The sequence below is a fragment of the Rhinatrema bivittatum genome, chromosome 15 (assembly GCF_901001135.1).
Source record: "Rhinatrema bivittatum chromosome 15, aRhiBiv1.1, whole genome shotgun sequence".
NCBI lineage: Eukaryota > Metazoa > Chordata > Amphibia > Gymnophiona > Rhinatrematidae > Rhinatrema > Rhinatrema bivittatum.
In genome coordinates this window covers 51,107,234-51,133,471 of record NC_042629.1, presented here as the reverse complement: position 1 = coordinate 51,133,471, position 26,238 = coordinate 51,107,234, and the positions used below count along the sequence as shown (strand labels likewise).

Here is a 26,238-nt window from a genome sequence, read left to right as displayed (position 1 = left end):
TTATCCCGCTGATTCACCAGATAATAGTTTCTGCATTGTCCTATGGCTGCTAAGCCCAGATTGTGGGCTCTCCCATTCTGCTAATAGCATATCCTGGATAGCTGTGTGCATAGAGAAGGCCTTGGTTGGTTTCTTTAGTCCCATCAAAACTGGATTCCCCCTCATCTTAGTATCCTTGATTTGTTCCTCCTTTGGGCTTAAAATTTGTGACCATTATGGCTATCAAAGCTCCCAGTTCCTCTGATCTAAAGAACCTTTTGGCTGAATCTTTTAGTTCATCTTCCTCGGCTAGCTCTTCCAGAGAAGAGGTCTCCAATGCCTCCTCTTCCCCAGGTGGGGCCTCCACCCCTCCCACAAGAGGCTGGCCTTTGCCTTCTTTCTCTCGGGGGGGATGCCAGTCCATCCAGCAATATGCCTGGTGCATAGCTAGAATGAAGTCTGAGAAGAACTCGCCTTCTTCCTCCTGCCGCAAGGATCCTGGCCTTTGCCTTTGTTTTGCCAGCCTGTCCCTCCCTCTGATGCCGACGACGAGTGTCGCAAGCGTCCTACCACTTCCAACAGCGGTAGGAGAGACGCACTTGCAGCGTCATGCCCCGCCTCCCTCCTCTACCGTGGCCCTGCTTTTCTCCATTGCAGCTGCAGCAAAAAGGAGTCAGCAATGCTAGGGTCGCGCCAGACTCTGTACTTGGCACACTTCCTGCCCTTCTCCTTAAGGGCTGTGCAACTGTCATACCATTCCCCCCCCCCCCCCTTTTTTTTTTTTTTTTTTATTTAACTCATTGCAGCTTCGTGAGACCAGAGGACCTGAACCACTGGCTGCCCTGGAGAGGAATGAGCAGACCTTTTGGAAGCTGTCATCCTGTCAAGCCTGGCACAGGCTTCCCAGGAAATCAACCCTAAGGAGGGCCGTTGACCTAGGGCCTATCTCCTGCTGGACCTGCGTAGCTCCGAATGCTCCTCACCATATGCTGGAGACAGAAACTACTAACATTCTCCCTGCTGGGCCAGCCTAGATACAGCTGATGTCACAGAGAGAAGTCAAATGCCCTGCCCCCATCTGCTGGTAGGAGGGAGAATCCCAAGGGTACACTGGTCTGGCAGGACAATCAGGAAATAGATTTTTCTCAATGAACTGCTTGTCTTTCAAACAGCTCAGGGGGTTTGGGCAGACATTTTGCCAGGTATTCTTGTTAATCTGCTTCTGTCACCCCAGGGTGTTCTCAACATTACTGGCCGACAGTCTTGCTGTCCAGCTTGGCTGAATTACCAGTCTGCCTAGAACTCCAAGCAAACGAGTGCATCCCTATCTTACATACAGGCTCTATTTCTATACTAGACAGCACATGCCAGTTGTGATTTAGTGAAGGGTAGGGAGAGCTGAGAACACAAAGGGCAGAAACAGATACTACTGGTGATGGCCACAAAATGAAAAATGTGTCCAGAGTGTGTTTTAGGAGACTCAAATCAGATGTGTTAAAAACAGTGACACATGCACCTGGTAAGACTGCAGGGATTGGCTCTCCCAATCACGAAATATTCTTTATTGATCTGTGCTAACGGCTGGACATGGTTTTCAGGGATTTACTAGTCCTCTTCCCACCATCTCTTTTGTTTGGATCCCTTGGTTAAACTGCCAGCTGATGGTTTGTCAATATTTTTTGTCCTGCTCCCAAACTGGTACATTTTTCTTTTTCTCTCAAGTTCCATTTTCTTTTGAATGTCTATAAACCCCTCGTGCTTCCTTTTGGGAACAAATGCTAGGGCCTGCTGCCAGTCCCCGGTATCTTTCAACGTCAGTAAAATGCGGATCATTTGATCCAGGGTGAGGTTTTTGGCACCAGTTTCCCAATGTAAGAACTTTTCCAGGGGAAGACGTGCTGTGGCCAGATTTAGACGCTTTGCATTGGCAAGAGACAAGCCAGTTTGTTGCGATTTGTCGACGAGCGAACCAATGATGTAAATCTTATCATGTTCGTACATCTTCATTACATTGGGCGAGTCCGCAGTTAAGTAAACGAGCTTGCCCTTTGGAAACAGGTCTACATGGGCCTTTTCCGTTGCTGTCAGGAGCAATTTATCCCATGCCTCCCCGTAGCGCTTGAGCAGCTCTTCATGATAGGGCCCGTCGGCGTGGAGGCTGCAGAAGTGGATATGGAAAGGGTCTGGGGATTTTCGGTTCCAGCCTTCGGTCTCCAGAAGCTGGTTCACCGTGTTCTCCATTTCCCTCCGGGACATGACCTTGTCATAGACCATATCAAACACCAGGGGCTGGCCAAACAGCATGGACTGGGCAGCCCGCCAGAGGTGCAGGTTGTCTATGGACCTCTGCCAGAACGTCAGGAAGAAAGAATTCCGAGGTGCTCTCTGTTCCTCTGCTGCCACTGGCCTTTCCAGAGTGTCGTTCCTTTCTGCCTTCAGTTTTTCCTTCTTTGCTTTCTTAGCATTCTTAAAACGTTCTTTTATAGCCAAGTGTTTTAAATACTTTCTTCTGGACGATTTGGTGGGAAGCTCCATGAGAACTTTCAGTTGCTCTTCGCTGATGCTCTCTGGGACCGCTTTGCCTGCCAGTCTCCACATCTCCACCAGCTCCCTAATAGCAGTTAGGGAAGAATCCCAATCCCCTTCCCGTTCCAGAATCTCATCACTGGCTTCTTCTGGTAAACTGGATTTCATTATATTTTTCCACTCATCCAAATTTAACTTTTCAGTAGGCAGTGGATGAGCATCTTCCTTTCTCATACCAAGTGATAAAAGCAGAGTTCTACAAGGGGGTGGTTTATGAGGTATTCCAAGAAACAAACACTTTCTTGTCCCTTTGGGTATGACAGATTGGAAGACTGTAAATGTGACTGTCTTTTTCAGAACTATATTTAAGAACCTCATGTTTCAATGGAATGAAGCATCAAACATAGCCTGCAAAATAAAAAGAAAAAATTAAAAAGAGCAAAACTAGTAGCTAGTCATCATCACCTTTATTTCAGCAAGATCCTAACCATGCCAATCATATGCTGCAATAAATATAGAGGCTGGTAAACCTCATAGGTAGTTTTCATCTACATAAGGTACTTGCAGGACAACTTATGAAGAGAGAAGTAACAATATTGTTACTCAATTACATTATAATTTAACCTTTAAAGTAGTCATTGATTCCAATTGCTTGCTAAGAGATAATTTGCTTTAAGCTACGCATTCCCAATCTATAGGGAAAAAAGTTTAATCAAATAATATGCAGTACAGTTTAGTAAGTTTTTCCAGTAACTAAATAGCAATTCAACATAGTAAAAAAATATTTCTGCTACTTGAATTGTAATTGTAATTGAATTGAATTGTAATTAATCATCTCTCAAACTCTGATTGGAGGTGTAGATGAAAGATGTAAACATGGGACAAAGTGAGCCTGATGACTGGGTACAGATAGATTACAATTATTCAGAAGGCCTGCGCTCTGGCAACCACAAGTTATGCAGTGGTGAAACAGAATCCCCAACACAGAGATAGTGAAAACATGCAACCAAGTCAAGTGACTATTGATTGGGGAAAGAGTCTGCTGGCTTTGGGAAGTATACTTTATTTAAGTAAAAATGAAGAAAAAAAAAGTGTTATGGGTCAAAGGCATATATAGGATCTTGGTTCTTACCAAGATCCTATATATATGATGGTCCTATTCCAATGTGAGGCATTTCAACAGTAGTATATACAATCTGTTTGGGGGGGGGGGGGGGGAAGGTGAAAAAGTTGAATTTAGTATATTGAATGTTTAAGATTTTAATAATTGTGAATGTTAATTATTATACATTCTTTTTGCTCCAAAGTAATTATTATTTGTGAGACTAAGATTGGGCATCCAAATGGCAGATGAAATTTAATGTGGACAAGTGCAAGGTGATGCATATAGGGAAAAAATAACCTATGCTGTAGTTACACCATGTTAGGGTCCATATTAAGAATTACTGCCCAGGAAAAAGATCTAGGCATCAGAGAGGATAATACATTGAAATCTGTTCAGTATGCTGCGAGGGTCAAAAAAGCAAATAGTTTTAGGAATTATTAGGAAAGGAATGAAGTCGTAGAATGTCAAAATACCTCTATTGCTCCATGGTGAGAACGCACCTAGAGTATTGTGTGCAGCTCTGATTGCCACATCTAAAAAAAAATATAGTTGCACTGGTGAAGGTGCAAAGAAAAGCAACCAAAATGAGAAATTGGATGGAACTGCTCACCTATGAAGAAAGGCTAAAGAGGTTTAAGGCTTTTCAGCTTGGAGAACAGAGTACTGGGGGAGGGGGGGGGGGGGTTTATGATAGATGTCTATATGATCATGAGAGGTCTAGAACCAGTAAATGCAAATCTGTTATTTATTCTTTCAGATAATAGAAAAACTAGAGGGCACTCCATGAAGTTAGCAAATCATAGAAAATTCCTTTTCACGCAAGGCACAATTAAGGTCTGGAATTTATTGTCAGGGGGATGTTTAGGGCAATTAGTATAGCTGGGTTTAAAAAAGGTTTGGGTAAGCTCCTAGAGGAGAAGTCCATAAACTGCTGTTAATTAAGATGATTTAGGGAATAACCACTGCTATTAGTGGCATTAGTAGCATGGGATGTATTTAATATTCGAGTACTTGTAACCTAGATTGGCCACTGTTGGAAACAGAATGCTCGGCTTGATGGACTCTCGGTCTGACCCAGTATGGCCATTTCTTATGTTCTTAACTCATTCGAGCCACACACTATAGCACCATTGCTCAATGGCTCTCTGACCCAGACACCTCTCGTCACGGCGTCTGTGCTCCATGAATCGCTCTGCAATTGAATCCAACCCAAGAATCGGCTGCCTAGACAAAAACAATTCGGAAGGCCCGTTTTTTAAAACTGGGAGAATATGGAGCCAGGATCGCCATAACTTCCAGGTATCGTACCACTGCCCGCTACCATCAGCGCGGTGCTCCATTTAAAGCGCGGCTCCGATATACCGGCCGCCTTTTTCCCTTCATACGAAGAAACTCTTGCATACAAATGCATAGCCCCGCCTCCCCGAGACTGGAATCCAATGTTGAGTTCTATAACTCTCCGTCCATCGCCGCAAGCAGCGACCCCGCTGCAGAGGGAGACAGAACCCCCCCAGCTCGCGCTGGACCGCCGCGCTCACGTACCTCGCACGAGCCGAGCACGTGGGAGCGGCCCCCGCTCGCCCCGACGACCTCAGGACGGGTCTTGCTCTTCCGACTGCAGCCGACCGCGAAGAGGGTGAGGACGGGGGCCAAGCCCTGTCCGCCCCGGGAGAAGGAGAGAAAATCACGTGCCGCTGGCCCGGAAGGTAGTGGGGCAGAGTTTGACTAATGGACCTTCCGCTTCCGGTTCGCTCGGGCTCCTCTGTTTCCTGTCAAAGGCAGGTTTCTCTGTCCCTGTGGGAGAAGCAGGGCTGGATGAATTATACGTACGTGTACAAAAAATTAATTAAAATTAAATTACTCTGCCTCCTGTAGCTGGGCAGACATGAACAAATCGTTTTCCTAAAACTGGGGGTGGTTTTTTTTTAATGTTGATAATTATAATTGGCAGTTATTAAGAAGGACTCGTTTGCTTGCCTCTGTTCTCCCTTTCTCCCAAAAAGTATCGTTTTTTCTTCTCTGTGCACCAAAAGTAACGCGTTTCCAGTGCATTTCAGTAGGAGCTTAAGATAGTGCCTTTTCCTTCTGAATCAAGTCAAGAGTTTTCAGGCACTGGCCCTGGTGTACTTAATGCCCTGAGCCTCTACTCTGCACCCCATAACCCCCCTCCCCCGAGCCATTTTATTTGCATGATGGATGCAGGCAACCGAGTTATCTCTAGCCGTGCCTGATATTATTTCCGGTTTTAATAAGGTGCAAGGTGTGATATTGGTATCATTTTATCATAGTCAATAGAAGGTATCACCACCTGTACAAAGGCTAATACGGTTTATAATTGTGCAGATTGCTTTGTGGTACCAGAGGCAGAAGTGATGAAACTAGATGTTAATATCCAAGATCTTAACATCATTGTCTAGTGGTATAATTTTAATTTTGCTCTCCCCAGGCTGGGATCTAGGCAATATGCTGTTTCACCGTCACCATCTAATGATAAAGGGTGATGGGTGCTTTTATTCGTGACTAAATGTTAACATGCATTTGTTGTTTTCTTCATATTGATTATTTACTTTTAGCAGAAGTAGGATTTGAACATTTGGAAGTAGTTTTATTCAAGATGAGTTTCTTGCTGCCCAAGTTAACCAGCAAAAAAGAGATAGACCAAGCTATAAAAAGCACGGCGGAGAAAGTTCTAGTACTTCGATTTGGGAGAGATGAGGATTCTGTTTGTCTGCAACTGGATGATATTGTAAGTAGATTTTACATCTAGCTTCTTTTATAAGTCTTACTTCATCTTTCTTGGCTGATTGTCAGGCTTGGGTAATAAGTCCTTCCTTTATTAGTAATTTGTGTTAAAAAACAAAACAAAACTAATCATCCTAGCAAATAGAGGCATTCTAAAGAGTTATGTAAACTTCAAAGCACGAGAAGAATAGTAATTAATGCATGGATAACTTGGATATTTGTAAAAAAAAAAAAAAAAAAATAGCATCTAATAATTTAAGGACCGATTCAAAGCTTTCTGTTCAGCCCAAGCCTGGACAATTATTCTGGTGAAGAATAGGTTTCCTCTAAATGCAAACTACATGGGGACCAACAAAGCTAGAATTCGTTATGGTTGGTGTGGTATTATGGATTATAGGATTAGCAGGGTAACACAGTGATTAGTGCAAGGAGCTGCAACACCTTATTCAGTCTCCCTATATGTGGTATTAAGCAAATCGCTCAGTCTGCCTGTATTTAGCTTTAGAGCTTAAGCTCCTTGGGCTAGAGGACTGTAGACATGTCATTTTGTACAGTGCCTTATACTTTAGTGATGTGTTAAGGTTTTGCCATATAACAAAATATGCACCTACTGGCAATCATATTTACATGTATTTGTCTCTATTTGCACAGCTTGCAAAGACTTCTCATGACCTAAGTAAAATGGCAACCATTTATCTGGTTGATGTGGACAAGATGCCTGTATACACCCAGTATTTTGATATAAGTTACATTCCATCCACTGTCTTTTTCTTCAATGGGCAGCACATGAAAGTGGATTATGGGTAAGATGTTTGTACAGTAGTTGTTTGCTTCCCTATAAATGATAGTATGTTCATCTAGGCATGGGTCTAAATAGTAAGCACCCATGGATATGAGGTATCTCACACATCACTGTTAAGTGATTTCCACATGAACTCTGCAATATTTTTTCTCATTTATCCATATTCTTAGTGTAATTTAAAGTGATAGTGAGATCAGTATCAAAGCCCAAACTCCACAGTTCTGGGGTCCTGAATGACAGGAATTAGAATTTAAGCTTCCTCGTTAGAAACACCCCCCAGGAACACTTTTCTCTCTGTGTTTGAGCAATAATATGCTCTAGTAACCATGTAGAAGTCTGCCAGTGTATGTGTTTATTGAATTATGCTATTGAGACAGCTTTTCATGAGGAATTTTAATTTTGAAACCAAACTTTTTCTTCATGATATTTTCTAGATCTCCAGATCATACAAAGTTTGTGGGGTGTTTCAAAACCAAGCAAGACTTTATAGACTTAATTGAAGTGATTTATCGTGGAGCGATGCGTGGAAAGCTTATTGTGCAAAGTCCTATCGACCCCAAAAACATTCCCAAGTATGACCTTCTTTATCAAGGAATTTAACAACCAGGAGAATGTTGGAAATTGTGTGGTAAACCAAATACCACTAGCACAGAGGACTTCATATTCTGATTATTGTGCATACAAATATCTGGATAAAAGGTCAATTTTTAATATTTGACTTGGCAAAAAGATTGATTCTTCTTCACTTTTTAAGAGTTGATCTGTAAAATGAGGATTGAGCTTTGGACTCAATTATGAGGATAGCTAGAATTAGTGCAGTTGGAGATCAAAACATTTGGCAAATGCACTGCAAGAAGTATGTGCTTATGTTTAAATTATTCTAAGTCTGAACAAAGGGTGAAGTACTGTAGTAAAATATAGTAAATTTGTTTATATTTCTAATAGTTTGATTCTGGAAAGTTTGTTTTCAGTGAGAAGGCTAAATGTTAAAAAATTGCTAGTATTTTACAACCATTATGCAGCAAACCCAATGTGCAAAACAAAGCAAGAAGATTGGCCCATACTGCTGAGCTGCATGTCTGCTGCTACACCTTAAGGCTCATCCTTTGTTTACAGAATTTGCTAGCACACCAAAAAGAACAAAATAGGATAGCTGTTTATCTTTAATTTGTATCAGCTAGTCACCACCGTGAAGTCAAAAATCTAAAAAGATACAGTACAGGAGCACAATACAGTACAGTATGTTAAACTGACAAGGGCCATTTGAAATTAAGATTTTTTGAACAAAGAAACAAAGTGACAAAATAAGGTAATTTTTTATTCAGTAGGGTTCTTCTTTTGCACAGCACTCCTAGTTACCATTCTTGTCCTTGTATATACTGTATTTGTTTTGGGCTCTGAGGATCTACCAAGAAATCTGAAGATGGGCTCGAGGCTGAAGGAAGGTGCCAGTTCATGGTTTTCAGTACCAGCAGAGACTCTAGGACAATCCATCTTCAACACCGAGCCTGTGGGCCTGTTTAAAGGTTTAGAACAGAGGACCCAGCTCCTGCAATGCCTCCGAATCCAGTCCTGCACCTCTGTGTCATCCCCAGCTTGATGCTGGGTGTTGTGTTTGGAGTCTATAAATGCAACAGCAAAAACTTTACTCATCACCTCCTTCCTCCCAACTAACAGATCAACAAAGGTCAAGCCCCCATAGCCATGGGCGATGAAAGCTACTTTCTTAGCTAAACTTTTAGCAATAAAGTGGTCCCACACATAAGTGGTGTGCTCTTCGGTGGTACTGCAGCACCTCTTTGCGATCTGCTGCCTGTTGCACAATGCAGGTACCTGACCATTTTCAGATGATGACTTCTCTTTCTTTATGAGAGTCATTTCAAGCTCGTCTTCTACTTTCATCTCAATGAAGTTGTCATTGGGGTTCAACACAATGACCCCACCGTACTCTTTCAGAGCCATTTTAATAAATGCTATCTGAGTTCCCCGGTCTAGACCGTGATGGATGATGGTTTTCTGTCCCCACTGACCAGCCCGAATAACTCCATGGTCTTGCAGAAGAACAATGAGGCTCGAGGGATTGGTTAAAGCTTCTTTACTCATAAAGAAGCAGCTCTGGGGTTCATGGCTCCGAGCATCCAGTGGGATATGCACTTTCTGCAGGTCACACTCCTTCTCCAGCAGCTCATACACATACTGTGTAATTACTTGTCCCAGCACCTGATAGCGTTTGTGATTTCTCTCGTGTTCATTTTTGTAATAATTAAAGACAAAAGGCTCATTAGTGTCTATGTGCCTCAATTCTCCCTTTTCATTGAAACAGTATTTAAATTCTTCCAAACCCTTTGCAATTTCAGGATATTTTTCACAGCTCACTAACTGCTCCATTTGCCACTGCAAGTCAAAATACAAATACAATTTGTTTTCAGAAAGTACAGATTAAACAGTACCATTTCCTGAACAAAAGAAATCATTATTACTTTAAATAAAAGTCCTTATAAATGTTTTCTTCCTCATTGTTTTATTATATATATGTTGTCATGTTAAAGTTTATCATATTTATGTTAAAATATGTTAAATCTACCATTCATATGTTTCTCTCTCCGCACACCTTGATGCTTCATCCCCCTCCCCATTACCTAACTGACCTCTTAAGATGTTCGAAACTTTAAGATGTAACCTCCTTTTGTATCCCAATTCTATGTTTTTTCAACTTGTTTCATTGTAAACCAATGTGATGTGCAAATGAACGTCGGTATAGAAAAGCTATAAATAAATAGCAATGTTTTCTTGTATCTTTGGATTTTTCCTTGGTGCATTTTTTTCAAATTCATTTGACCATTAAAGAAGACCCTGGATAAGGACCGTTGCTAGTTAACAAGAAACTGGAGGGGAGTGGAATGGATGAAACTCTGTTTATGGAAGAGAATGTATGGGAAGAGCTAGGAAAACTGAAGGGCCTGGGATGAACCTCATCAGGCCATGGGGCCTGATGAGGTTCATCCCAGGATACTGAGGGAGCTCAGAGATGTGCTGGCGGCTCCGCTAAGTGACCTATTCAATAGATCCTTGGAAACGGGAGTGGTGCCGAGTGATTGGAGAAGAGCGACAGAGAGCGACAGTAGTCCCTCTTCACAAGAGTGGGAGCAGAGAGGAGACTGGAAACTACAGGCTAGTTAGCCTCACCTTGGTGGTAGGAAAAGTATTGGAGTCGATGCTGAAGGAAAGAATAGTGAACTATCTACAAGCAGCAGAATTGCTGGACCAGAGGCAGCATGGTTTCACCAAGGGAAGGTCCTGTCAGACGAATCTGATCAACTTTTTTGATTGGGTGACTAAGGAATTGGATTGCGGAAGAGCGCTCGATGTCATCTACTTAGATTTTAGCAAAGCTTTTGATACGGTTCCGCACAGGAGGCTTGTGAATAAAACGAGAAGTATGGGTGTGAATGCCAAGGTGGTGGCCTGGATAGCAAACTGGTTGAAGGACAGAAGACAATGTGTGATGGTAAATGGAACTTACTCTAAAGAGAGAGCAGTGAGGAGCGGAGTGCCGCAAGGGTCGGTGTTGGGACCAGTCCTGTTCAATATCTTTGTGAGTGACATCGCGGGCGGGATAGAAGGTAAGGTTTGTCTATTTGCGGATGATAGTAAGATCTGCAACAGAGTGGACACGCCAGAAAGAGTGGAGAGAATGAGACGGGATTTAAGGAAGCTGGAAGACTGGTCGAAGATATGGCAGCTGAGATTCAATGCCAAGAAGTGCAGAGTCATGCATATTTATTTATTTTAAACTTTTCTATACCGACATTCATGAGAATATCACATCGGTTTACATTGAACAGGGTGAACGGGGGTAACCATTAACTTTGGAAAATTAGAAGTAACATGTAACGAAAGGGAGCTAAAACGGGGGGGAAAGGGCTAGAGTAGCAGAGTCAGGTAACAGAAAGGTATGGTAACAAAATAGAAAGTTAACAATTGTTTAGGATATATGACCATTATTTACAATATATACAATATAAAGGTCATGGGGCGATTACATGAATGAGATAATAACAAGCTTAGATTGTTTAACGAGAGATTGGAGGAGGATAAGACTTAGGGCTAAGGAGGGTAGCGAAGTAAGTAGGTAAGGATAGAGTCTACAGGGGTAGCGAAGGGGAGGGAAGGTAGTGGGGCACTTAAAGTGAGGCAGCTTAAGTTTAAAGTGTGCAGGGAAAAGCAACTTAAAGGGATGGGGGGGGGGGGGGAGCTGTGTGGAAATCCAAAAGAAATGTATTCAATGGAGGGTGAAGGGCTGATGTGCACGGAGCAGGAGAGAGACCTTGGGGTGATAGTGTCTAACGATCTGAAGTCGGTGAAACAATGTGACAAGGAGATAGCTAAAGCCAGAAGAATGCTGGGCTGCATAGAGAGAGGAATGTCAAGTAAGAAAAGGAATGTGATTATCCCCTTGTACAGGTCCTTGGTGAGGCCTCACCTGGAGTACTGTGTTCAGTTCTGGAGACCGTATCTCTGAAGAGACAGAGACAAGATGGATGCGGTCCAGAGAAGGGAGACCAAAAAGGTGGATGGTCTTCATTGAATGACTTATGAGGAGAGATTGAAGAATCTAAATTTGTACTCCCTGGAGGAAAGGAGGAGCAGGGGTGATATGATACAGACTTTCAGATACTTGAAAGGTTTTAATGATCCAAAGTCAACAACAAACCTTTTCCGTTGGAAAAAAATCAGCAGAACCCTGAAGGGGTCACAATTTAAAACTCCAGGGAGGAAGACTCAGAACCAATGTCAGGAAGTATTTCTTCACAGAGAGGGTGGTGGATGCCTGGAACACCCTTCCGGGGGAAGTGGTGAAGATAAAAACTGTGAAGAATTTCAAAGGGGCGTGGGATAAACACTGTGGATCCATTAAGCCTGGAGGATAGGAATGAAGAAAAGAGGTATAAGGGTGGCTTGCGGGAATGATGGCTACTACCTTGTGATTAATGCCCTTATTCAATAAATTTTCACACAGTTAATAAGACTTCTACATTGCTCTATGCTTCAACGGCAAGAGGAAATGTGGAAAAGAGGATTTGCATTCAGGGAGCAAACAAGGTAGCACAGTCTGGGTAAACAAATAAGCGTGGGAGTAGCTTGCTTGTTGTGGCGGTTACTACCCCATACATGCTTGATACTTAACTTTGCATATCCAGCGCAGCTCACTGCTTCAACGGCAGGGCGGAATGAAGAAATAGGATTTACATCCAGCCAACATCTAACAAGGCATTGATCTGAGCAATATGAGTATACAAATATCGGGATAACTTGCTCGATAAGACAATTACTACCCTCAAACATTAAGCCTTACACTTCACTTTGATACAGCTCCAATACTGCTCTCTGCCAGGGTGGAAGGAAATTAGAATCAAAAAGCTACCAATAAGGGCCCTGAACTCAGCGGTCGGAGTAACAGATAAGTATGAGAAAATAAATGTGAAAGCTTGCTGGGCAGACTGGATGGGCCTATTGGTCTTCTTCTGCCGTCGTTTCATTTGCAATACCACTTGAAGGGAATTTTTAAACAGATCTAGCTGCAATAAGATAGGTTAACTGGAACCATTTGAAAACTTCCCATCAATTGAGTAAAAGTACATATGCTGGTTGTGATAATTTGGATGTAGTCATCTGTAGTATCTTAGTATATAACTTGTATATTGAACCTCACAAGATCGAAAGTTTCCTATTCCACTTATAACACATTTTGAATATTAATCAAGAAATTTCCTCCATTTCCTTTTAGAAAATTCAGAGACTAGAATTACCATTGGTGCATCCTCAGAATACAATCACATTAATAGGCCAACTTTCCCCCACCTGCCTTCCCTGGCAGTGCAGCGACAATGACAGCGGGCTGGCAGCATGGGGACACAAAACTATAGCATACACTTCCAGTCCCTGTGGCTGCTGCTGCTTCTCCCTTTCCCCTGTACCATGGAGGAAGCGTAGTCAAGGAGACAAGAAATGCATGCATACTGCTCCCCCAAGAAATTATGAGGAACCAGAAATGGGGGGAAATGAGCGGAGTAAGAAAGAAATCAGAAGAAAATGAAGAAGAAACTAAAGGAAAGATGGAAAGAATGCTGGTGAAAGATAATCTAAGGAGAGATGCAAAAGGGGCAAAGATGACCATGACAGAGGAGGAGGAGGAGGAGATAAAGAGGAACTTTATAGTGAGAGAGACAATGAAATTAATTAAGTAGACAGATGCATTTAATAGGGGTGGAGTTGGAAAGGTGCTTTTATGAGAAGAGGGGAGATGGAGAAAGAGAAGTGGGAGAGGGGTAGGTGAAAAACCTGGAAGGATCAGGATTGTGCATCACATATTTTTTAAATCCTATCTCTGACTATGTTTAATGTATAAAATTCAGTTACATTTATTTTTCTGGTTATTACCATATTGAAAAACAGGGCAATTATGGCATACATGGTACCCAAATGCCAACTACCTTTTGGAGGCCTGGTGCCAACAGCTTCTCCTTTTCACTTCATGATTTTAAGCTCAAACTTCAAACGAAAATAATACTCCATCAAATGCTACAACACAAACAGGGGCCACCTTAGTTGAAACTAGCGAGAGACAGTCATTCTTTCAGCCTTATTTCCAACCGCTAGGGAAAAGCCACTCTCTCACCAGAACACACATCCGAGGATGCCCTTTAGCAGTAATAATGTTTGATGGTGTTTGCATGTAATCCGTACCATTATACAGGGAGATGCAAGCCGGCCAGTGCCCAGCGATTCTCCCGGGCACTGGCTAATCACGCTGATGTACCTTAGCAAGCATGAGAACCTAGGTCAGCCACAATAGGCATGAGCGCACACGCGCCTCGCGCCCCCGCCCGCCTTTCAGCTCAGCGCCCGGGCCCTTCCGGTGCAGAACGGAAGTCTTCGCAGCAGAATGTAAACAGTAGGCGGGGTCTGCGTGACGCACTTTGAGATTGTCGCCGATTTCCGAGCCGCGGATTGGGGAGGGGGGGTGGAAGTACTTGGACCCCTCCGCGCGTTTCTGTTGTGGGGAGATAGGTGACAGGTGAGCGCAGGGCGTTCGGGGTCGTATTTTCGCTCTCCTTCCCCCCACCGCCCTCCATCCTAGCGTCGTTATGGTGACTGGCAGCCCCGCTAGAAGAGGGATCCTAATTGTGTAGGCCGCAGGGATCCCAGTGCTCGTTGTGTTACTTCTTCTTGACACCGCCCAGAGCAGCTCCAGTTGTGATATCCTGCATAACCTGTCTTGATCTGTGATAGTTTATTGCAGGACCAAAAGTGGGAAGTATATTTGGTTTTTCTAGACTCTGTTAACTAGTTTATTGACATTGTCTTACATTTACGGTCCTTATTTCACAGTATAAATCGTCAAGGAAATAATGTAATTTATTGCATTGGTATTCTTTATTGGTTAATATTAAAAGTACAAATTGTAGTTTATATATATATATATATATATATATGGAATATATATTGATCAAGCACCTAGTATTATAATACAGTATATTGTTTTCATTTAATATTCTCTACAATTAGTATTAATATATATAATGTGCTGAATGATATTTTGCATTTCTGCAATAGTGAAGTTTGTTTAGGATGTATTAAGACAAGTAAGCTGGAGATCTGTTCCTGTTTTGCTGTATGATACTGGCTTCTTTTTGTGACCAATATTGTTTTGCATAAAAATGTATGGCAAGAGGCATTTCTTTCTACAGGTTCAAACAGGCCAACACAATATCAGCATGTGAAAAACGGGCGTTCATGATGGAGTGCCCACTTTCCAAACGCGTGCCCATCCACCAGTCCTGGGTGCACGATACAGGGGAAACTGCGCGTCCCTAGTGTCTCCTTTTTAACACAGCGGCTCGTTTGCTTACTGCATCGCATGCCCGGGACAGCTGGATGGGCATGCAGGTTAGGAAAAATGGATGCTCAATTTTACGAGCATCTGTTTTCTTAACCTGTGCACAGCCACATGTTAGGAAAATAGATGCTTGTTAATTAAGTGTCCATTTTCTTAACCTGACCATTGGCAAGACTTTTTATTTATTTATTTTTTACCTTACTCCTTTTTTCAGTTCTTTCAGCTTAATATCGCCATGATAATAAGTCAGAAGAGCTACAGAAAAGTAGTATTTTCTCCTTTTCTGTTAACTTTAAGAGCTTCTTAAGACTTAACGCCCGCTCTGGGGCAGGCGTTAATTTTTGAGAGTGAAAATGTGCGTGTTGGGTGCACATTTATTTTTTACATAAATGAGTAGTAGCTAATAGCCTCATCAACATGAATTTACATGAGATGAGCAATATTAGCTATGCCCTGGTTTGGACGTGCTAATCCCCTTATTGCATAAGGGATTATGGACGTGTGTCCAACCGTGGGTTAATCAGTGTGTTAGTCTGAGCATACGGTATTGCATCAGCCTGTTTGTGTATTTGCTATGTTTTTCACATTTGGTACCTTTTGGGAGCAATTTTCAAAAGTGAATGAGTCATTGAAAAGTCTGTCATTACTTTCCCTTTGAAACTGGCTTAAGGAAAAAGTACCTGCTTTTTCTGTGGAGGTTTATCCCTGATTTAACTCTACCTCTGAGCCTGCCTACTTGTCTCACTGATATAAAGGTAAGTGTATCGTTCATCCCTGTGCACATACTCTTACCCATGTACATGGTGGGTAGTTTTCACACACCCTATTTGCCTGGGTAAACAGCATTTGGAAATTCCTGAATGCTTAGTCTGGGAGTGCAACTCAACCACAAATTTACATCTCAACTGTAATAAAAACCTCCTTCCTTAGCATTCAGGTAGGTCAATCCCAACCAGTGGGTTATGCACCTCTGCCAGCAGATGGAGATGGAGCAAAAGCTGATATCACAGCTATATAGTCCCACCCCGACATCAGCCCGCCATTATTCTCCATCTCCAGCAGATGGTGGACATGCATTTTCCTTCGGGGGATTGCCTATGAGTACAAAAAAAAAGAGAAGAAAAGTTGGAAAGGAGACCTCTCCTAAATTGACCTTTTCCATGACTTTTCCACTGCCAGCCCTCCCCTTCCATACGTACACAATGATAAAGATAAAGTTGTATAGATTGTACAAAGTTATGTTTTCTTCTTTCTACCTTTCCTACCCTTCCTATCAGTTTGTTTTATGTTCTCATATATCTGATATAATGCTTCACCATGCAGATTTTACGCCATTCGCTTTAATATGATATGTTATTCTGTTATTTGTATTTTCCTCCTTTCAGGTCAATGTAAGCCGGCATAATGTGCCTTACGAATGTCGGCAAAGAAAAACCTATAAATAAATAAATGTGCATGTAGTACTGCTTGCCTCTTGAGGTGATACCATGTGGTCCCTCCCTCAGTAGAGTGCCTCAGTCTGCTAGCCTTGACTGGCGTGGACCTAGATTCCAATTAGCGGTTGCAAGCCGAGAGAGGCTTGGCGGTGAAGGCTTTAGCCCTCTCCCTCCGTAGCTGGGACCCGTTCCTGCTCTCAGCCAAGGAAGGCTGAGCTCAGGTAAAAAGTTTAAAACTTAAAAAAAAAAAGAGCGACTTGAAGACAGCAGAAAAAGGGACTGTTTCCTTGGCATTTGGCTATCCTGCTCATGTCTCTGGGGAGTGCTGTGAGGTGAAGAGAGAGTGCATGCACAGCAGGTTGAGCAGCCATTTGACTGGGCCCCGCTTCCAGACTTCTCCTATTTTCGCGGCGTGGTAGGCCACAGGGTATTTTTGCATGCTTTTTTGCTGCAGACCGTCAGCTCACGCTTGCACGTCCGAGTGTGCACCCATTCTTGTTTGAGCATGCGATTGGGCATTCTTACTTCTGGACACACATCTTGTGCACCTAGTTTAGGTGTCGGGCCTGGGCGTCCAGTGGGACGAGCAACCTAGGCAAGTGGGCTTGGGCACACACTTTTTGTGTGTCCATATTAGGCACGCTTGTACACTCAGGAAGGCTAGGCACGAGCCTTCATTGAGCTGTGCGCTTATAGCATGGTGCCTGCGGCAAAGAAACCTAAGCACCCCGGTCCTACCAATGAAGGTTTGCAGGCTCACCTGGTGGTGCGGAAGATAGGTGGTCATCTATTCCGGTTTTATCACATTGGACCCAGATTACTTTGCATCAATGGGTTTTCAAAGTAGTTCGGAACAGCTATGCTCTAAAATTTCTTCGCATTCCTCTGGCTGCCTTAATGGTCTCTCCATGCAGCTGTTCTCAGAAGAGGGTAGAAGTGGAAGCAACATTATAACAGCTGTTGATTCTGAAAGTGGTGATCCCCGTTCCTGAATCACAGCGAAAATACGGGCCGATATTCCATTTATTTTGTCGTGCCCAAGAAGGAAGGGTCGTTTTGGCCCATTCTGGATCTCAAGATTGTCAGCCGACATCTATGAGTCACACACTTCAGGATGGAAACGGTGTGCTCTGTTGTAATAGCAGTTCAAGCAGGGGAGTATCTCACATTTCTGGATCTGACGGAGATATATCTGCATATTCCCATCTTATAAGAACATAGGTAGTTCCTCTGATTTTCCATCCTGTTATCATCATTACCAGTTTCAGGCCTTGCCTTTTGGACTAATCACAGCGCCCAGGACCTTTTCAAAGGTCATGGTAGTTGTAGTGGAAGTCTTCGCAAGAAGGGCATTCTAGTTCATCCCTATCTGAACGACTGGTTGATGTGAGCCAAGACATTGGAAGAGAGTCTTCATATTTCCTGCAAGATAGTTTCCTTGCTACAGGAACTAGGCTGGGTGGTGAATCTGGCCAAGAGCCATTTGCCGCCATCTCAGACCCTGGAGTATCTTGGGGTTCAATTCAATACAAGGCAGGGCAGTGTTTCTGCTGGAGTCTCGGATCCATTCGTTGATGCTGCAAGTCCAATCCCTGTGGAATGTTCGTCCAACCATGTGGTTTTATCTACAAGTCCTAGAGTTGATGGATGCCACATTCGAAGTAGTTCCCTAGGCGAGGGCACATATGCGCCTCTTTAGCATGACTTGCTCTCCCGATGGAATCTGCAGTCACAGAACTATGCGGTGAGGCTATTCCTTCCATTTAGAGGTGAAATCCCAGTTGAACTGGTGGTTACATGCAGACCATCTCAGGAAGGGAATTTCCCTGATGATGCTGGATTGGTTGGTACTCAGGACAGATGTGAGCCTCTAGGGCTGAGGGGCTCACTGTTGGCAGCTGATGGTGCAAGGGTGCTGGAATGCAGTGGAGCGGCAGTGAAACATCAACAGACTGGAGGCGCAAGTGGTTCGGTTGACTTGCGGTTAGAGGCTTGGGCGGCTTACATCAATCATGAGTGTGGAATCAAGAGTTGATAGTTGTCAGAGGAGATAAATGCGCTCATGATATGGACAGAGCAATATCTCCTAAGCATATCCACCTCTCACATTGCTGGAAAAGACAATATCAGAGCCGATTTTCTCAGCAGGAGAAGCTTGGACCCATGAGAATGGGAGCTGGTGGATGAGGCCTTTCAGCTCCTGGTGGACCACTGTGGTCTACCGGATCTGGATCTGTTGGCAAACTTCAACAATGCGAAAGTTCCACGCTTCTTCAGTCGCAGGCAGGACCCAAAAGCAATGGGCATAGACACTCTCATTCAGGTGTGGCCTTATAGTGCCCTGCTGTATGCGTTCCTGCCTTGGCCTTTGATAGGCAGGCTGGTACAGAGGATTGCAGGTCAAATCAGCACCATCCGTTTAGTGGCTCCGAATTGGGCTCATGGTACACTGATCTCCAGAGACTTCTGGTGGGCAGTCCCCTCTGGCTACGATCTCGGAACGTTCAGGAGCTGATTCTGCATGAGGATCTGGGTCGGTTCTGTCTAACAGTTTGGCCATCGAAAGGGCTTGGCTGTTTATAGAATAAAAAACATATTTGGTTCAGATGCTGATTTCACTGAGAATTGGACTCTTAAAAGCTGTCGCAGCCAACGACTCCAGTTTTTCCATAACCAATATGGCTACTAAACTTCTGCAGAATGTTAATTATACACATACTTTACCACAAAGATGGGTCAAATAATCACAACCAGAAACCATGATCCCAAATTCTGCCCCTAATCTGAGTATTTGTGGATGAGACATGTTGAATTGTGATTGCAGTAGCATTTATTCAGGAAATCAGGATACATTTGACAAAAATATGAATTGTTTTAGAGCCTTTGAAATTTTTACCCAGGTTTTCCATGTTCTTACCATCAGAAACTGCAATTGTAATGCAATGAATCCCATTGGCTGGAAACGCAAAGGTCAGGGAAAGGGGGTCGGCATTCTCATCGTTGTTTGCAATTATCTGGCTCGTCTCTATTATGTTTTTTATTTGCTTCTTTTCTATTTAATTCTTATATACTGTATTTGTTCCCCCTAAGAGGGAACCCAAAGCAGTTTACATTTTAGTAGCAGTAAAATACAGTATAGCATAATATAACATAGCCAGTAATAAAATATCTCTAATACAGACCTACTTTATGATCTGTCATAAGAATACAGCAGATGATCTGGATGTATGATTAGTATCTGAGTAATGAGATCCAAATAATTTATTTTTCTTTTCAATGAAGGTTTTCGATGATGGCAACAATGGAAGAACGAAGAAAATCTTTAGTTTCCTCGGATCAAAACAAAGTGAAAGCCACTGAGGTATGCACAGAAATACTGAATGCATCCAGGAAAGGAATGGAAGAACCTGTTATTGGGAGAAGGTCAAAAGTTTGATGGGGTCTAGCAAGGGCTTCTGAAGAAAGGGCAGAGAAACTGGTTTCAATGGAGTGACTTGACTGAAATAGTGCAGGGAACTAACAGTGAATTTTGCGAATGAAATAATGCCTTATAGAGGAAGACTCTTGAACTAAATAATCATGGATTGTTTATTGAAAATATACCTTAAACCAAATAACTTACTGAATTTATATTAAATCTGATCTGAGATAGAACCAGGACTTTAAGGTACTAGAGTGCTAATCCTATTTTTGTCACAAAATCCCTCTTGTCCAGTGTAGTCATCAAAAAAGCAAATGTTGCCTGTTATCTAGAAACGTGTGCATTATCACAGGAGGGACCCATAAAAGACGTACTGTTAACTTTACAATAAGCAATGTAACAACGTTGCAATATACTATATGACGGAAAAAATATATAGTTGCTGTAGTTTGGCTTTATCAGAATCTCATTGGGCCTTCCTTTCACCCAGATGCAACAGCCAAGGCATTTGGGGGATCCATACAGATAGCTAGTAAATATTGTCTTGATTAGTATACAGTGGCTAACATAAGGTTCTAAGGATGCAAGGCTTGGGAACGTCAGAGAAACCAGACGCATAAGCTTTGTGCAATTTAACTAGCTGATAGTGGCTATGTGCCAGTTCTGTGGCACATGCAAGTACAGTACTGTCATTTCTTTCAGTTTAGGATCCCGAAGAAGAAACAGGATGCTTGCTTGGTGGAGGACCATCAGAGTTCTCCTTTGTCACGCTTATCATCCTCTTACAACTTCAAAAGACAGGTAAAGAGGAGCTAGAGAAAACCTTCACTGACGTGACCCTTGTGACTGGAATGTGCAAGCACAAGCTCACACTTCCAAAAATATCAAGCATTCTGAAGGCATCTGACAATGGTATGCCTTTATTTCACCCCATTGTCATGTATATTTTGTTTGGGTGGAATTCATCCTTTTATATTATACTAATGGGCTCAAGTTACCAGTTCTCTTCTATTATGAAAGTGTGAGACAGTGTCTCTATGTTTCCCCTTAAACCAGTGCAGGACCAGGCTAGGTGCCTGGTCCCCTTAATTCCCCGTGAGAGAACTCTGTGGGTGGGGCCTAACAGGGGAGGAATAAGAGCTGGGACCCCAGTGGGTTAGTCAAACCAGGCCCAGGTCTTCAGAAGGAAGTTAGCTCCTGCAGAATAACGCTTCCAATCACTGAGCTGTGATGAAGCTGTGTGAGTACTGAGGGAAATAGTGCTGAACTGTGAGTAAAGAGAGTACACTTTCTGAGGGTGAAGGCGGTCTACTAATGTTTAAACTGTGAATACAAATATAGTGTTTTAAGAGAGGCTGGAGTTAGACTGAATTTATGTCTCTAGACCTAGGAGATCATCACTTGGTCTCACATATGGTGTCATGCATGGGACTTTTTCTCTAAACCTAGTACAGAGGAAAGCCCAGCCTCCAAAGAAATTTTGGTGTATGTGTGGCCTGCCAGAAGCAGTTTGGAGGCCAAACAGATTGCAGAAGAGAGACGGAATTGTCTGTTTTAAATACAGAAAGTTGTGAAGAGGACCTGTGGTTCTAAAATGAATTACAGAGCACAGGAGTGCACAGAGCAGAGGGGCTTGTGAAAGGATGTGGCTCAGAAGCTGCACTGAAGGAAAAAAAGAGAGGAAACTGAGTGGGCCTAGTTGCAGGGACAGCCAGAAAGTGGTAGATTTAAGTCTGCTAAAGACAGAAGTTCTGCTGGGGGTAGCTAAGGATTTAATAATAAGCAAGTTAATGCTGGTCATGCATGCTGCTTTTTTTTTTTTGCTTTGGAAAAGAAAGTTGTGGCCTTAGAAAAGCTGCCAGAGTGGGCTGTGAGTGCGGTGAATAAGAACAGGGTGGGGCCCTCTTTCACCAAGCAAGCTACTCCTGCAGCCACAGGAAAGCCTGGCGTGGAGCAGTGTGGGTACTACAATAACTGGTGAAGCAAAAGCAGCCAGAGGGCTGGAAGGAAAGAACAGCCATGTATTTCTGTGTAGTGGGAGTTCCCCAGTCCCAAGAGTGGGGTCAGAGTGAGGATCTCAAGCTTGAAGTTTGGCAGCTGGAAAGACCAGCCAGGGTAATGGAGTGAGGGGACCCACTCCCAAGGGTCCAGGCCAGACAAGAGAGTGAATACCTAGACTGGCTGGACAAGGAGTGCCACCAAGTCCTGGAGAAACTGGAGGAGTTGCTGGCAGAAATGTTCCGTGGGGTGACTGAGTTGTGGGAATAGCCTGAGATTGGTGCTACAGGAAGTCCTGAGAAAGCCTTGTAGGTTGCCCAAACACTACCGGGAGTCTAGAAACAGCTCCCTTGAGAAGCCAGGAGAAGGGGGCAATGAAGAACCTTGAGAAAAGGGTCATAGAGAGCCCTAGGGAGGGTGACAGATGCTCAAGAGCAGGCAGTATTGAGTGGCCAGCAGGCTGTAGCACTGATCGGTCAGAAGGTGGTACTTCAAGAAGTTCTGATGAAGACCCTGTAGGGTGCCCAAACATTACCGGGAGTCCAGAAACAGCTCCCATGAGAAGCCCAACGAGAGAGGAAATGAAGTGCCAAGTGAGAGCTGCTGGAAGACTCCAGTGAGTGAGGCTGTGGAGGAAAACCCAGAGGAAGGAACCACGGAAAGCCCAGAAGGTGCTGCTGTGGAGAACCCAGCGAGTGAGGCTGCGGAGGAGCCAATGACCGGCATGGGCGAATGGTCAGAGAGCATTGAGGGGATACCAGAGTAATCGCCAATGGAGGCTCTACAGCTAGTCCAAGAAGTTCTGCTGGGGTGGAATTTGAAACCAAAGCCAAAAAGAGACTTGGTTAAAGGACTGGAGTGCAGGCGGTACATTGGGTGGTGGTAGGGTGGTCTAGGGTTACCCTGGAAGGTGGGGGTTGTTATGTTCGTAAGCTGCAGTGGGAATATAGGTACAACATGCAGTGCCAATGATAACACAGACTCAACCTTAGAAGCAAGAATAGAATCTAAGGCTAGACGATTCTGTTGAGCAGTAATTGCAGTTGCTCTAAGCTCAGTATTAATAGCATTAAGACCAGCAGTAATTAAATTAACAAACTACAGCCCTGATCCCAAGCTTAACTGGTCAGAGGCCAGATAAGAGGAGCTGGGGAGGTGAGGCACTCTCCTGGATGGGATTCGGGGGGGAATGCTCGGACCTATGGGTCCAAGCTCAGGAGGCAGGGAATGTGGAGGAGTAGCCTAGTGGTTAGAACCAGGAGACCAGGGTTCAAGTCCTGCTGTCACTTTACCCTCCATTGCCTCAGGTACAAACTTAGATTGTAAGCCCTCTGGGAATAGGGAAATACCTACAGTACCTGAATTTAATCCACTTTGAAGCACTGAAAAAAAGTGCAAAAAGCAGAATATTAAAAAAAATATATAAATAAATGTGAGACATTGCCCCTTAAACTAGTGCAGGACCCCTTTAATTCCCCTTGTGAGAGAGACCTCTGTGGGTGGGGCCCAACAGGGGAGGAATAAGAGCTGGGACCCAGGTGGGTTAGTCAGATCAGGCCCAGGTCTCTAGGAGGAAAGCAGCTTCTGCAGAATAACGCTGTATGGGTACTGAGGGAAGCAGTACTGAAGGCAGTCTACTGATTGTGTCTGTGTTTAAGCTGTGAATAAAGATACAGTATTTTAAGGAAAGCTGGAGTCAGACTGAATTTATGTCTCCAGGGCTGGGGGATCACTGCTCGGACCCACAGAGAGACTTTCTCCCTCAAGGAGCCAGGATTAATTAGAGTTGGAAACTGGGCCAGCTTTCTCTGTATCTTTCATTAAAAACAAATTCTTTCTTTTCTCAGTTATGATTACCTCCCGCTCTTTCTCCTTCAAAGAATGATCTTATTGAAAATGTGTGTTTAAATACGTTTTCTGTTTTTAACATGAAAAAATATAGTTCCCGTTCATAACCCAGATCAGTCCAGACTTGTCAGGAGCTGCTGCGGATTCTTTTCCCGTGACAGCGGGAACGATGGCCATCTTGAGTGCATTCACAGCAGCACAAGAGGCAAGGGATTCCCCTCCTCTCTTACTGCTGTCCGTGCAGAGTCCCACAGTGAGGCAGGAAGCCTCTGAAGGTGAGGAGGCCTGGATGCCTGAGGATTCTGGGGATTCTCAAGCCTTTTTCCTCAAATTTTGTGTTACTTCTCCACAGAGCCTATCTGGCTAGAATAGTCAGCGGGAACCAGCGACCTTGTACCCAGGGTCAGTGGCAAAGTGGCACATGACTTGCAAAATGGCCCAAGGTGACCAGCCAGAAGGCATCGGCTAACACCTGGAGGATGCTTGGCTTGGCTGGGCAGCAGGGCAGCCCCATAGAGGAGTCTGAGGACTCTGAAAACAATGATGGGCTGACAGCTGAGTCACCGGGGGCAGAGTTCACTCAGGTCGTTGTGGATCCAGAGAAGATGCAGGTTGTGGAAGGGAACGACCCTAAGTTGGTTTGACTCTTTTGCAGGGAGCCTAGGTATCAGGCTTCTTCAGGAAGAGTTGGACCAGGAAGGAGTGGATCCCATCGTGGATGGCTCAAGAGGTCTGGCTAGAGCCTTTTCCTTCCACAAGTTGGTAAAAAAGTTGGTCATCAGGGTGTGGGACACCCCGGAGACCCGTCTGAAAGTTGGAAGGGCAATGGCAAAGTGGTACCAGTTACCGGAGGGGACACTCAAATTTTTTGGTGCTTCCGAAGTTAGATGCCTCAGTCTCGGAAGTGACCAAGGAAAAAAATAAATAAAAACCACCATTTCAGTGGCAGGGGCCACTATGCTGAAAGATGGGGCTGGTGTTTTTGCCGCAGGGGACCAAATGCTGCAAGTTTCCCTCGAGGTTTTCTGAGGTTTCCACTTTGGGTATCTGGGCTGCGGTATGCCAAGTTTCGCCAAATTGGCTGCATCAGGGTCTATAAAGGGGTGCACAAAGGGGCTCTCCCCTTTGTGCACCCCTTCGTGCAACTCTTTGTGCTTCATTTAATATTTTTTCTTTTATGTTTTCTGTTAAGTAACCTTTTTTTCAAGTTCCTACCTTATGCCTTTGTTAACAATTTTATTATAAATGTTCTCTGTATTTGACTATGGAAATATTTTTTCCTGCTTTTTCTGTTTTATGTAAACCGGTATGATTTGCATTTTAATGTAAGAATGTCGGTATATAAAAATTATAAATAAATAAATAAATAAATGGTAAAAGTCAATATGTTATCCAAATAATTAAAGTATTAAAATAATAATAAATTAAAAACACGAATATCAACTCTTAGACATCAAAACATACATATAAAAGTCAAAATCTATAAAATCTTTAACTTGTATGAAAAAACTTTACCTCAGTTCTTCTTTGTTTTGTATATAGAACTACATAAATGTTCTTATATGTAGCAATAAACACAGAGATGGTTGCAAGAAGACCTAAATGTGCAAACAGAATCCAGAGGTTGTCAAACACACAGTAAAAACATTTTTATAGCGAGACAAAATAGTATCATAATCTCAAATAAATTAATACTCACCAATTAACTTAAAATATCTTTGCCATGATTTATCTAAAAAATGTATTTATATAACCAGTTCTTCTATCCAATTACATAACTGAAAATTATAAACAAAAATGAATTTATGATTTCTTTTGTGATGATTAGCTTATAAATGTTTAATTTAAAATTAATTATATGGATTACAGCTGTAGGCAACACATGTATGTGACCAGGTCCATGAGTACATTCAAAAGTATCACTATGTTCATTCAAATCCTATCGCTGTGCATTCTATTTGTGAGTTTAGGGCTTCATATGGAAGCAGTGTCCCTAAATATGAAATTTATATTTAGTACCGCATGCCTTTTTGTTCTTGTGTAAAAAGAGGTTCGACTAAATAATTTAGTAGTGAGACAGTTCTGCTTTAATGTTCATTCCCTGTACGTACCCGGATCAGTCCAGACTCCTGGGTTTTGCCCCCCCTCTAGCAGATGGAGACAGAAGTTTACAAACAAATCTCCGCCTTATCTAAGCTCGTGCCACCTACAGTCCGACAGTCTTCTTCTGTCTCCTAGCAGGTGGAGAGGGTGCAAAACCTACAGTCTGAGCTGAGGCCTAGTTTAAAAAAAAAAAAATAGAAAGTAAAGAGAAGGGATTTTAAGGAGTGGTAGGTAGGTGGGTAGGAGGCTGAGACCGCAGTTGGGTGCCTGCAGGTCCGGCCTTATCTCCTCCCAGGAAGCGGTGAGGTTCTGTTGGGACCATCCCTCCTGGGGGTTGAGCTCGCTGAAGGTGGGCTGGGGGCCCTTGCCAGCGTTGGT

At 43.3% G+C, this 26,238-nt stretch overlaps 4 protein-coding genes across 11 annotated transcripts in view; 2 read left to right on the top strand and 2 right to left on the bottom strand.

Annotated features, from left to right (window-relative positions):
* Positions 1–1,499: 1,499 nt before the first annotated feature.
* TRMT10C (tRNA methyltransferase 10C, mitochondrial RNase P subunit) lies at positions 1,500–5,290 on the bottom strand. The gene is made up of 2 exons (XM_029579106.1): positions 5,153–5,290; positions 1,500–2,913 (listed from the first exon to the last, which is right to left on the bottom strand). The coding sequence occupies exon 2, from the start codon at positions 2,881–2,883 to the stop codon at positions 1,585–1,587; it is 1,299 nt and encodes a 432-aa protein (XP_029434966.1). The 5' UTR covers positions 2,884–2,913; positions 5,153–5,290; the 3' UTR covers positions 1,500–1,584.
* A 9-nt stretch (positions 5,291–5,299) lies between these two features.
* Positions 5,300–9,660, top strand: TXNL4B (thioredoxin like 4B). Of its 2 annotated transcripts, none has more exons than XM_029579110.1 (4): positions 5,300–5,436; positions 6,184–6,356; positions 7,004–7,155; positions 7,589–9,660. In XM_029579110.1, exons 2-4 carry the CDS (start codon positions 6,225–6,227, stop codon positions 7,752–7,754), a joined length of 450 nt encoding a protein of 149 aa, XP_029434970.1. In that variant the 5' UTR covers positions 5,300–5,436; positions 6,184–6,224; the 3' UTR covers positions 7,755–9,660. The 2 variants fall into 2 exon arrangements, with proteins under 2 accessions (XP_029434970.1, XP_029434969.1); XM_029579109.1 differs by having other exon boundaries at positions 5,302–5,436; positions 6,187–6,356.
* Positions 8,300–14,102, bottom strand: LOC115077003 (putative protein FAM172B). Of its 2 annotated transcripts, none has more exons than XM_029579107.1 (2): positions 13,975–14,102; positions 8,300–9,548 (listed from the first exon to the last, which is right to left on the bottom strand). In XM_029579107.1, exons 1-2 carry the CDS (start codon positions 13,984–13,986, stop codon positions 8,472–8,474), a joined length of 1,089 nt encoding a protein of 362 aa, XP_029434967.1. In that variant the 5' UTR covers positions 13,987–14,102; the 3' UTR covers positions 8,300–8,471. The 2 variants fall into 2 exon arrangements, with proteins under 2 accessions (XP_029434967.1, XP_029434968.1); XM_029579108.1 differs by having other exon boundaries at positions 13,902–14,058.
* The window catches only part of SENP7 (SUMO specific peptidase 7), an 81,898-nt gene continuing 69,739 nt past the window's right edge, over positions 14,080–26,238 (top strand). For 2 of the 6 annotated variants that reach the window (XR_003852929.1, XM_029579101.1), the window contains exons 1-3: positions 14,080–14,232; positions 19,773–19,851; positions 20,614–20,712. Coding sequence is in view for 3 of the 6 variants with exons in the window: in XM_029579101.1 (XP_029434961.1) it covers positions 19,780–19,851; positions 20,614–20,712 (171 nt within the window). In the remaining 3 variants the exon portion in view is untranslated. Of the gene's footprint in view, positions 14,233–19,772; positions 19,852–20,613; positions 20,824–26,238 lie in introns of all 6 variants that reach the window. The other 4 variants (XM_029579103.1, XM_029579104.1, XM_029579102.1 and 1 more) reach the window with 4 other exon arrangements.

What these genes read in the sequence shown, in the direction of transcription:
- TRMT10C (XM_029579106.1), bottom strand. Translation starts at nt 2,883, where the DNA reads ATGAGGTTCTTAAATATAGTTCTGAAAAAGACAGTCACATTTACAGTC.
- TXNL4B (XM_029579110.1), top strand. Translation starts at nt 6,225, where the DNA reads ATGAGTTTCTTGCTGCCCAAGTTAACCAGCAAAAAAGAGATAGACCAA. An exon ending in GTCTGCAACTGGATGATATT is followed by an intron (nt 6,357 to 7,003) that starts GTAAGTAGATTT and finishes CTATTTGCACAG; the next exon opens with CTTGCAAAGACTTCTCATGA. An exon ending in CACATGAAAGTGGATTATGG is followed by an intron (nt 7,156 to 7,588) that starts GTAAGATGTTTG and finishes GATATTTTCTAG; the next exon opens with ATCTCCAGATCATACAAAGT.